General features: G+C 45.4%; 1 protein-coding gene across 1 annotated transcript in view; it reads left to right on the top strand.

The window, feature by feature from the left end:
- The window catches only part of LOC115121846 (phospholipid-transporting ATPase ID-like), a 116,289-nt gene extending 104,275 nt beyond the window's left edge, over positions 1 to 12,014 (top strand). Inside the window, exons 25-28 of the mRNA XM_065027758.1 lie at positions 44 to 289; positions 1,548 to 1,817; positions 7,058 to 7,630; positions 9,123 to 12,014. Coding sequence (XP_064883830.1) covers positions 44 to 289; positions 1,548 to 1,817; positions 7,058 to 7,630; positions 9,123 to 9,221 — 1,188 coding nt within the window. The 3' untranslated portion in view covers positions 9,222 to 12,014. The remainder of the gene's footprint in view (positions 1 to 43; positions 290 to 1,547; positions 1,818 to 7,057; positions 7,631 to 9,122) is intronic.
- Positions 12,015 to 13,232: the final 1,218 nt, after the last annotated feature.

Raw genomic sequence — 13,232 nt, 5'->3', positions numbered from 1 at the left:
CCCCTGACCCTTGACCCCTGGTTGTTCCTCTTTCCCTCTGTAGGACGTCCCAGAGCAGCGTAGTCTGGAGTATCCTAAGCTGTATGAGCCAGGTCAGCTTAACCTGCTGTTCAACAAGAGAGAGTTCTTCATCTGTATAACCCAGGGTATCTACACTAGTGTTGTGTTGTTCTTCGTACCCTATGCCATCCTGTCCCACGGAACCCAGGGCACCGGGGAACCCCTCGCTGACTACCAGACCTTTGCTGTTACCACGGCCACCGCCCTGGTGATCGTGGTCAGTGTGCAGGTAAGTATCCACTTCCTGTAGGCAACATGTTTGAAGGTTTGCTACATATGATAAACCGGGTAGTTTGGGCCGTGTGTATATCAGACAATATACCACGGTATTACACAAAAAGACTTGTTTACTGTTCTAGTTATGTTGGTAACCAGTTTATAATAGCAATAAGGCACCTCAGGGGTTTGTGATAATGGCCAATATACCACGGCTAAGGGCAGTTCTTATGCATGACGCAACGCAGAGTACAGCCTGGATACAGCTGTTAGTCATGGTATATTGGCCATATACCACACCCCCCCCCGAGGTGTCTTATTATTATTATATACGGTCTGATATACACCGGCTTTCAGTACAAACTGGGTGGTTAGAGCCCTGAATGCTGATTAGCTGAAAGCCGTGGTATATCAGACCATATACCACAACCCCCGAGGTGTCTTATTATTATTATATACGGTCTGATATACACCGGCTTTCAGTACAAACTGGTGGTTAGAGCCCTGAATGCTGATTAGCTGAAAGCCGTGGTATATCAGACCATATAGCACAACCCCCCGAGGTGTCTTATTATTATTATATACGGTCTGATATACACCGGCTTTCAGTACAAACTGGGTGGTTAGAGCCCTGAATGCTGATTAGCTGAAAGCCGTGGTATATCAGACCATATACCACAACCCCCGAGGTGTCTTATTATTATTATATACGGTCTGATATACACCGGCTTTCAGTACAAACTGGGTGGTTAGAGCCCTGAATGCTGATTAGCTGAAAGCCGTGGTATATCAGACCATATACCACAACCCCCCCGAGGTGTCTTATTATTATTATATACGGTCTGATATACACCGGCTTTCAGTACAAACTGGGTGGTTAGAGCCCTGAATGCTGATTAGCTGAAAGCCGTGGTATATCAGACCATATACCACAACCCCCCCGAGGTGTCTTATTATTATTATATACGGTCTGATATACACCGGCTTTCAGTACAAACTGGGTGGTTAGAGCCCTGAATGCTGATTAGCTGAAAGCCGTGGTATATCAGACCATATACCACAGGTATGATAAAACATGTATTTTTACTCTTCTAGTTACTCCGCATTGCGTCGTGCCTAAGAACAGCTGTTAACCCTGGTATATTGGCCATGCATAGTACCACAGCCGCTCACGCCTTATTGCTTAAATCTCTGTGTGGGTGTGTGTGTGTGTGTGTGTGTGTGTGTGTGTGTGTGTGTGTGTGTGTGTGTGTGTGTGTGTGTGTGTGTAGATTGCTCTGGACACAGGCTACTGGACAGCCATCAACCATTTCTTTGTGTGGGGCTCTGTGGGCTCCTTCTTCACCATCATGTTGGCTATGCACAGCCAGACTCTATTCAGCATCTTTCCCAACCAGTTCCACTTCGTAGGCAGTGCCCAGAGCACACTGGTCCAGCCGCTGGTGTGGCTGACCATCGTCTTGGCCACAGTGATCTGCATCGTTCCAGTTCTGGCTTTCCGATTCCTCAAACTGGACCTGAAACCACAGCTCTCTGATACGGTGAGAACAATATGCTTCTGGCCACACTCACAGCTCTCTGATACAGTGAGAACAATATGCTTCTGGCCACACTCACAGCTCTCTGATACGGTGAGAACAATATGCTTCTGGCCCCACTCACAGCTCTCTGATACGGTGAGAACAATATGCTTCTGGCCCCACTCACAGCTCTCTGATACGGTGAGAACAATATGCTTCTGGCCCCACTCACAGCTCTCTGATACGGTGAGAACAATATGCTTCTGGCCCCACTCACAGCTCTCTGATACGGTGAGAACAATATGCTTCTGGCCCCACTCACAGCTCTCTGATACAGTGAGAACAATATGCTTCTGGCCACACTCACAGCTCTCTGATACGGTGAGAACAATATGCTTCTGGCCACACTCACAGCTCTCTGATACGGTGAGAACAATATGCTTCTGGCCACACTCACAGCTCTCTGATACGGTGAGAACAATATGCTTCTGGCCCCACTCACAGCTCTCTGATACGGTGAGAACAATATGCTTCTGGCCACACTCACAGCTCTCTGATGCGGTGAGAACAATATGCTTCTGGCCCCACTCACAGCTCTCTGATACGGTGAGAACAATATGCTTCTGGCCACACTCACAGCTCTCTGATACGGTGAGAACAATATGCTTCTGGCCACACTCACAGCTCTCTGATACAGTGAGAACAATATGCTTCTGGCCCCACTCACAGCTCTCTGATACGGTGAGAACAATATGCTTCTGGCCACACTCACAGCTCTCTGATACGGTGAGAACAATATGCTTCTGGCCACACTCACAGCTCTCTGATACGGTGAGAACAATATGCTTCTGGCCCCACTCACAGCTCTCTGATACGGTGAGAACAATATGCTTCTGGCCCCACTCACAGCTCTCTGATACGGTGAGAACAATATGCTTCTGGCCACACTCACAGCTCTCTGATACGGTGAGAACAATATGCTTCTGGCCACACTCACAGCTCTCTGATACGGTGAGAACAATATGCTTCTGGCCACACTCACAGCTCTCTGATACGGTGAGAACAATATGCTTCTGGCCACACTCACAGCTCTCTGATACGGTGAGAACAATATGCTTCTGGCCACACTCACAGCTCTCTGATACAGTGAGAACAATATGCTTCTGGTCACACTCACAGCTCTCTGATACGGTGAGAACAATATGCTTCTGGTCACACTCACACACTTCACACACACTGTACATTCCTCCTCGATCCAACACATCCTAATCACTGATCCTACTCACTAACACATTGGATAGGTGAAAACAGAAGATAAACTCCAGATAGCATTCACCAATTGCCAGGCCGTCATTGTAAATAAGTATTTGTTCTTAGTTGACCTGCCTGGTGTCGTGGAAATGTCCTCTATTTACCAAATCATGGGAGCAAACCACACACACACGTCAGAGTTAGTTATAAAAGTCCATCTTTAATTATATGAGCTCTATCACAATCCTGTGACTCTCAGATAAATTCAGTCTCCCCAGTGAATTCTCTGAGAGTCCCCTTACAATGCAACTGAGTTCCTTTAATAGCAAAGACACACATAGTCAGACAGCATAGACATAATTCATCGTTCAGCTTTGTCTCCTTTCCCAACCCCCAGAACCATAAACCAAATCCTCCATATCAACAGGCATATATCAAATTGTCATTTATATACAACCCACTCTAAATACAAACTCCTGGAGGGTGAGGCTATAGGTTAAGATAGAAACAACACTGCAACCCTTCTTCCCCACTAGAAAAGGTAGGGAGTAAAAGATATGTTTACACATGATGACACTTTGACCTCTCCCCTCTCAGCGGCCCATGCAACTTAGTTTTGACATAGAACAGATAACTGCAACCTCACCACAGAATTACACAAAAATACCATTCTGATGAGAATTAACTTACACACATTTGATGAATATTAAACAGCTTACAAATGTTACCAACATATTCTGATCCTTCCACGACACTGGTAAAATAAAGGTCAAATAAAATAGTAATTCAGTCATGTGAAATCAGTGGATGGGATGAAGAAAGGATGCTGGTTCATGACCACTTCTTTATGATCCTCTGTTCCTGTCTCAAAGTCTTTCAGTGCTCATCTACATCAATCTGGCCTTCAGTCTGGCCTTCAGTCTGGCCTTCACTCTGGCCTTCACTCTGGCCTTCAGTCTGGCCTTCAGTCTGGCCTTCAGTCTGACCTTCAGTCTGGCTTTCAGTCTGACCTTCAGTCTGGCTTTCAGCCTGACCTTCAGTCTGGCCTTCACTCTGGCCTTCAGTCTGGCCTTCAGTCTGGCCTTCAGTCTGTCAGCCATGACTCCTGTCTTCTCTCTATACTACTGTGATTCTGTCTGTTTGTCTCTTCATTGCTGTGACTGAAATCACACCAATGTCCCCTAACTCTACCAATGATGAACTGTTTGTGCGTACGCCAGCGCTCTCTGTATCCCATCACTTATCTTCTCTGTAAATACTGACTCGGAGTCTGTGTCTATCCTACAGACATGAATATACCTTCATTCCCTCTAGATCAGCTGTCCCTATCACCTTATAATACGTCATTATCACTAGGGTTTAATATTGTCCGAAAACAATCTACACATTCTACACATCCTTCCTGAGAAAATTGCAACCGTCCTGTAATAAATCTGACATAATTATACCACAGATAGAACAATGAGACAGATATTTCACCGGATGTGTAAATGTGAAGCATCCGATTGCCATTCCCACTCACCACCAAATATGGTAGTGAGAGGAAGCCCAGTGGCTGACAGTGGGATAAGATGGAAGGAGATGGATTTTGGCCGACATTCTGCACATTTTCTCATCTGGGAAACATATGACCTCAATACAGTTTTCTGTCCACAAAACTAAAATCTGTTATGAACAGAGTGGACTACATTTTGTAGATTTTAACCTTTGCCAAAGTTGTAAAAGAAATGGCATTGTTTAGAAGGAATGCAAAGGCTAATTGAGTTATTGCACACGCTCACTCCACAAAGTAGGTGTTTCCTAATGGAAATATGCAGATGTATGCTAGAACGAGCTAATAGGATCTCGCTAGCTTGTGCTTGGCTCTGCCCACCATTTTGCTTGTTCTGCCCACTATGACTCATTTGTTTAAAATTTGGAAAGACAGGATGTGGTCTATTTTGGTTTAGTTATAAAAAATCTTTGATTATACCACTGTCAATTGAGAAACACGGACAGGAAACGAATGGTTTCTTGTTGTATTTGTCACAATTTACTCATCAAATCAAATTTTATTTGCACATACACATGGTTAGCAGATGTTAATGCGAGTGTAGCGAAATGCTTGTGCTTCTAGTTCCGACAATGCAGTAATAACCAACGAGTAATCTAACAATTTCACAACAACTACCTTATACACACAAGTGTAAAGGGATGAAGAATATGTACATAAAAATATATGAATGAGTGATGGTACAGAACGGCATAGGCAAGATGCAGTAGATGGTATAGAGTACAGTATATACATATGAGAGGAGTAATGTAGGGTATGTAAACATTATATTAAGTGGCATTGTTTAAAGTGGATAGTGATACATTTTTTTACATACATTTTTCCATTATTAAAGTGGCTTGAGTTGAGTCAGTATGTTGGCAGCAGCCACTCAATGTTAGTGGTGACTGTTTAACAGTCTGATGGCCTTGAGATAGAAGCTGTTTTTCAGTCTCTCGGTCCCAGCTTTGATGCACCTGTACTGACCTCGCCTTCTGGATGATAGCGGGGTGAACAGGCAGTGGCTCGGGTGGTTGTTGTCATTGATGATCTTTATGGCCTTCCTGTGACATCGGGTGGTCTAGGTGTCCTGGAGGACAGGGAGTTTGCCCCCGGTGATGCGTTGTGCAGACCTCACTACCCTCTGGAGAGCCTTACGGTTGTGGGCGGAGCAGTTGCCATACCAGGCGGTGATACAGCCCGCCAGGATGCTCTCGATTGTGCATCTGTAGAAGTTTGTGAGTGCTTTTGGTGACAAGCCGAATTTCTTCAGCCTCTTGAGGTTGAAGAGGCGCTGCTGCGCCTTCTTCACGATGCTGTCTGTGTGAGTGGACCATTTCAGTTTGTCTGTGATGTGTATGCCGAGGAACTTAAAACTTACTACCCGGTTTATGACCTGGACCTGGCTATCAGGGGGATTCAGAAGGTTGTGGTTTATGACCTGGACCTGGCTATCAGGAGGATTCAGAAGGTTGTGGTTTATGACCTGGACCTGGCTATCAGGGGGATTCAGAAGGTTGTGGTTTATGACCTGGACCTGGCTATCAGGGGGATTCAGAAGGTTGTGGTTTATGACCTGGACCTGGCTATCAGGGGGATTCAGAAGGTTGTGGTTTATGACCTGGACCTGGCTATCAGGGGGATTCAGAAGGTTGTGGTTTATGACCTGGACCTGGCTATCAGGGGGATTCAGAAGGTTGTGGTTTATGACCTGGACCTGGCTATCAGGGGGATTCAGAAGGTTGTGGTTTATGACCTGGACCTGGCTATCATGGGGATTCAGAAGGTTGTGGTTTATGACCTGGACCTGGCTATCAGGGGACCTGTCTACTCATTTCTGTTATTGTAACATCATGGAACAATGTTGCAAATGTCTATTTCGTCGAGAGCGTTTGTGGACACAATGTACCTACCATCTTGTTAACAGTGAGTATGGCTGGAGCTTTGTGAATGTGAAGTGGAGATTGCCTTCAGTAACTGTGTTAAAACAGGTCGTGTGTAGCCTACACATGATAGTCAGCAATGCAGTTTATGGAAGTCATGCATGTAAGTGATGTTTTATATTGAGGACTATGTTGAGCAGGCCTATAGGCTAAATATGTAAAGGCTGCTAGCGTTGTGATGACTGGTCTAATGTAGGTTGTGAAGCCAAGGAGTCGTTATGTTCGGTTCATGCATGCAGCTATCGTGCATATTTAGTATTTTTGCATTAGTGCTGCATATTTTTTTGGGATTATTGGTCTACAGGACCCGTCAATATTTCTCTCCCAAAAAGGGGAAGGAGCTTGGTCAGGAAGTCCCAGGATACCGGTCACCAGTGTTAAACCCTACATATCCCTTTATACTAAGAAATAACCCTCCTGTCTGTCCTCTCTACCTCTCCCTTTCCCCCCTCCCCCTCTACCTCCCCTGCTCTCCCTCCCCCTCTACCTCCCCTGCTCTCACCCCTCCCTTGCCCTGACCCCTCTCCCCCCTCCAGGTGCGTTACACCCAGCTGGTGCGTCAGAAGACGAGGAAGCCAGCGGGTCGATGCATGGGAGGAGTCAGGGGCGGGGGCGTGCCTGAGGGTCGTCTGGGGGCGAGGGGCGGGTTCAGGAGGTCAGGATATGCCTTTGCCCACCAGGAGGGCTTTGGGGAGCTCATCACCTCTGGGAAGAACATGAGACTGTCCTCCCTGGCCCTGGCCAACTTTGCCTCCAGACACAGTTCCAGCTGGATAGACACCCTGCGCAAAAAGAAACACTCAAATACACATCCCCCGCAGAACGCCTCAGGAGAGAGCAGCCCGGCACCTAGCTATGTGTCTGGATCGGCTCCCCCCCTGTCTAATTCATCCTCTCTCCTGGGGGGGTCACAGGATACTCCCCTGGAGGAGGGAACACACACGCTGCCTGTCATACTCCCACAGGTGGCTTCTGGCCCTCCCACAAACACACCTCCAGCGTTAGCTCCAGCCCAGGTCCCCTCTGCTGACGCTCTCACTCCCACCTCTGTGAGGAGTCCTGGGGGAGACTCGGTTGGTGGCTGGAACCTTAGTCTGGGCGCTGTACAGGTGAGATACTGTCATCTTCTTTAATCTCTTTCTCACACACACAACCTCACACACACACATAACCTCACACACACACACAACCTCACACACACACACAACCTCACACACACACACACACAACCTCACACACACACATAACCTCACACACACACACAACCTCACACACACACATAACCTCACACACACACAACCTCACACACACACACAACCTCACACACACAACCTCACACACACAACCTCACACACACACAACCTCACACACACACACAACCTCACACACACACAACCTCACAACCACACAACCTCACACACACACACACACCTCACACACACACACAACCTCACACACACACCTCACACACACAACCTCACACACACACACAACCTCACACACACACAACCTCACACACACACAACCTCACACACACACAACCTCACACACACACAACCTCACACACACACACAACCTCACACACACACAACCTCACACACACAACCTCACACACACACACACCTCACACACACACAACCTCACACACACACACAACCTCACACACACACAACCTCACACACACACAACCTCACACACACACAACCTCACACACACACACAACCTCACACACACACAACCTCACACACACACAACCTCACACACACACACAACCTCACACACACACACAACCTCACACACACACACAACCTCACACACACAATAACCTCACACACACAACCTCACACACACACAACCTCACACACACAACCTGACACACACACATAACCTCACACACACAACCTCACACACACACAACCTCACACACACACACAACCTCACACACACACATAACCTCACACACACAACCTCACACACACACAACCTCACACACACACAACCTGACACACACACATAACCTCACACACACAACCTCACACACACACAAACCTCACACACACAACCTCACACACACAACCTCACACACACACAACCTCACACACACACACAACCTGACACACACACATAACCTCACACACACAACCTCACACACACACAACCTCACACACACAACCTCACACACACAACCTCACACACACACACACCTCACACACACACAACCTCACACACACACAACCTCACACACACAACCTCACACACACAACCTCACACACACACACACAACCTCACACACACAACCTCAAACACAACCTGACACACACAACCTCACACACACAACCTCACACACAACCTCATACACACAACTTCACACACAACCTGACACACACAACCTCACACACAACCTGACACACACAACCTCACACACACACACAACCTGACACACACAACCTGACACACACAATCTCACACACAACCTCACACACACAACCTCACACACAACCTGACACACACAACCTCACACACACACAACCTCACACACACAACCTCACACACACAACCTCACACACACAACAGTAACCTGGTATTCCACCTGTCCTGCAGGATGCTCTATTTGGTTGGAGGGGCGGCGCCTCTCGCACCAGCGGAACCAGCAGCCCGGGACCTCCCCCTGTTCCCAAGGAAACCAACCACACCGTGTGAGACGGACAGACAGATGGACAGATGATAGAAAGAAGAAGGACAGGCTGTCATATCCCACTGGATTCTCTTGGAATACGTGAAGAAATACTGCATTTGGAAGTTTGGAATACTGAAGGTGGTATGTTTGGAATGGCACTCACCCTGGGTTAGGAAGAGATCCAAAGTGGCAGCCATTGTAGGCGGAAGGCATGCACACCCATCAACACCCACTGGCATTTGTATGACACTGTCGTTGCAATAGTGTTGGTACATATATGTTTCCGTCTGAAAGATAGTGTGTGGTAGTTGTGATAGACATGCTCAGACTACCCACAACCCACTTCTCTGTCTTCTTCAACCAATGAGGCAGGCTGAAAGAAGCACTTCTTCATGCAAATGATGTAACCATCTGCTGAAGAGCTTGGTACCACAGGGTTCCGGACAGAAACCCCGCTCCAACAGCACTGCTGTGGTTCAGACATGACTATACTATTTATACAATGGATCATATGTCATAACATCATATCAGATTGGTTCAAAACAAAGTATTGAATTGAGTCTTTATGACAGAAGATAGGTTAATTTGATCATCAGAAAGATGGTGAATTGAGTCTTTATGACAGAAGAGAGGTTCATTTGATGGTCAGAAAGGTGGTGAGTTGAGTCTTTATGACAGAAGAGAGGTTCATTTGATGGTCAGAAAGGTGGTGAATTGAGTCTTTATGACAGAAGAGAGGTTCATTTGATGGTCAGAAAGGTGGTGAATTGAGTCTTTATGACAGAAGAGAGGTTCATTTGATGGTCAGAAAGGTGGTGAATTGAGTCTTTATGACAGAAGATAGGTTCATTTGATGGTCAGAAAGGTGGTGAATTGAGTCTTTATGACAGAAGAGAGGTTCATTTGATCATCAGAAAGGTGGTGAGTTGAGATGAAATAGCAGAATGCGTGTTTTTATGATGAGCTGCTGTTAGACATAGTACTCCAATACACCTGTCTGTATCCAGCTGTTAACCAATCATAAACATGTCTTTAATAGGCCAAGTAATGCTATCTACCTTCTCTAATAATGTATGACAGCGTGTAAACCAATGCAGTAGTGTAGAGCTGTCCCTCTAACCTGTACAGTCTGTATGAGGAATGTCTCTAGAACCTTATCAGTGGTCCTGGTCTTTGTATTCATGATTACATATTGCTGTGCCACCATCCCCAAAGGCTTAGTCAAACCAGACAGGCTGCACCATCCTACACTCTTATGGGAACATACTACTGTACATTCTCTATCTGTCTGCCTGACTGAAATGTTCACATACATAGTCTGTCTGTTGTTTTAGCCAATAACTTGGCAGGACACTGAGGGGTTCAGTCAGCCAACCAATGACTGAAGAATGCAGGATGCTGTCCTTGCTGGAATGTTGTAGTATATGTCATCATAAGTTCATGGGCAGAGTTTCTGTGTTCACTATAGTTCTCAGTGAGAACGCCATTTTAACCTTACAGGACACAGCAAGACTCCTCTTCGTCATGTTCTTCTTCATCCTCCTCCACTGCACCATATTGGTGACCAGAACTACAGTTAATTCTCTGACTCTGAGCCCCACCCGTACTGGGCTTAAGAGAGAGGAGATGGACTTCTAACAACAACCTAGGCCTCCATGTTGCTTTGGGGCAGACTGACTCTGAGGCGTTGTGAGAGACAATGGACAATAAGCCCTCTATGGCGTCCATGTTGCTTTGGGGCGGACTGACTCTGAGGCGTTGTGAGAGACAATGGACAATAAGCCCTCTATGGCGTCCATGTTGCTTTGGGGCGGACGGAGGCTTGGGGGGGGGGGGGGATCAGGGTTATTATTATTAAGCCTTAATAAATCCACAGTAATGATGATCAACCCAGTTCATCCCTCTACTAGGCATGTCATCATGTAACGTATTCCTTCTATACAGCAGGGGAAACGAACCCAGTCCTCCAGGGCCACTGGAATGATGCTCTCACTGTTGTACTCTACAGCATACAGCTTCTGGTTAGAAAGATATAGGGTGAAACTAGGTGAGACAGCTGTTATACTCTACAGCATACAGCTTCTGGTTAGAAAGATATAGGGTGAAACAAGGTGAGACAGCTGTTGTACTCTACAGCATACAGCTTCTGGTTAGAAAGATATTAGGGTGAAACTAGGTGAGACAGCTGTTGTACTCTACAGCATACAGCTTCTGGTTAGAAAGATATTAGGGTGAAACTAGGTGAGACAGCTGTTGTACTCTACAGCATACAGCTTCTGGTTAGAAAGATATAGGGTGAAACTAGGTGAGACAGCTGTTGTACTCTACAGCATACAGCTTCTGGTTAGAAAGATATAGGGTGAAACTAGGTGAGACAGCTGTTGTACTCTACAGCATACAGCTTCTGGTTAGAAAGATATAGGGTGAAACTAGGTGAGACAGCTGTTGTACTCTACAGCATACAGCTTCTGGTTAGAAAGATATAGGGTGAAACTAGGTGAGACAGCTGTTGTACTCTACAGCATACAGCTTCTGGTTAGAAAGATCGCTCTGGATAAGAGCGTCTGCTAAATGACTTAAATGTAAATGTAAATGTAATATAGGGTGAAACTAGGTGAGACAGCTGTTGTACTCTACAGCAGTGATATTCAAAGTCCAGGTTGTGAGTGGATCGCGGCAAAAAATATATATATATTTATGAACAAAAAATGACAGATTATTGTATGGGTCAACATAAAAACATTTTTGAGAAAGATAATTTGAAAAATAAAATGTATTTGTTTTCTTTTAATTTGATAAAAGAGATGAACATGTAATGAATTGAAGGTTATTTGTTGATGTAAAAATCGGAATTTATGTTATTTGTTTTGGGGTGGAATGGGGTCGCAAAAAGAAATGTTGTGAAGAAAAATGGCTTCCCCGGAAATTGTTTCCAGAAAAAATGGGGTCCCAGCTGAACAAGTTTGAATACCACTATTCTATAGCATACAGCCTCTGGTTAGAAAGATTATAGGGTGAAACCAGCACAACCAGTCTCTGCTGGACCTGTCTCTCCCTGCTGTAGAGGGCTCAAACCACCTGTAAGTCAGTGCAACACAATATCACACTCAATTTGTGCAAATATGTACAAAAAGTATTTCACCAGATTTTGTGCGTTTTTATGTGGCTTAATGTGTGTGAAAATACAACATAAAATGCTCAAATAACTTTGAAAATATTGTTCCTACGTTTGCCCCCCAAAACTGTATTTTCCTATTAATTAAGTTGCACAAAAATGTGTCTTTTCACACGAATTAAGCCACACAAAAACACACAAAATATGCTTAAATACTTTTTGTACATATTTGCACGAGTTGAGTGTGAGATTGTGTTGCAACGTGTTATAAAGTGCTTGAATTGTGCCAGAACGCACTAGTACCGAGTATCGCACCTCAAATGTAGAACTGTTTTGAGTTTTGGCACCTCTTACAGAGTTTTGCTTTAAAATATTTCTGTGGCACATAATTATAAACAGTAGGGGCGCCCTATTTCAGTCCACTTCAAGCACTGGTGTCATAGATAGATACAGCAGGTTGATGTTGGGTTTCAGTGAGAACGTTCAAGTTAAGAAAATTACTCAAGTGTTTGTCAATCCAAAGAGGAAGTGTCAACTGAAATATAATTATTTACAGTTGACATCAAAGTATGATTTCGTTTGTTGTGTGACTGTACAGGGAATAATGTTTATAATGAGGGAAACAATCAATCTAACCTATTTATAGCACTTTTTACAGACGTTTGTCTCAATGTTCTTAACCGCAACCCGGGCCTTATCTCCATAACCTAAAGAGCAAAACAAGGTGAACGTGGCCTTCGGAGAAGCAGGTTATTATTACTGACCATGTCATTAGGACCAGTCAAGATTACAAAATGTTTGCTCAATCTCCTGAAAAAGCAGTGTACTACGTAAACCTAGTGTTTGTTTTGTCACATACTCTCCCCAGCGCGCTGGCTCCGCAAAAGTGCTTCTGGCCTTTCGCCCTTCAAACATGGAC

Source organism: Oncorhynchus nerka, linkage group LG14 (genome assembly GCF_034236695.1).
Source record: "Oncorhynchus nerka isolate Pitt River linkage group LG14, Oner_Uvic_2.0, whole genome shotgun sequence".
Taxonomy (NCBI): domain Eukaryota; kingdom Metazoa; phylum Chordata; class Actinopteri; order Salmoniformes; family Salmonidae; genus Oncorhynchus; species Oncorhynchus nerka.
Note: the sequence above shows the minus strand (reverse complement) of the source record. Positions and strands in the feature narration are given on the sequence as shown.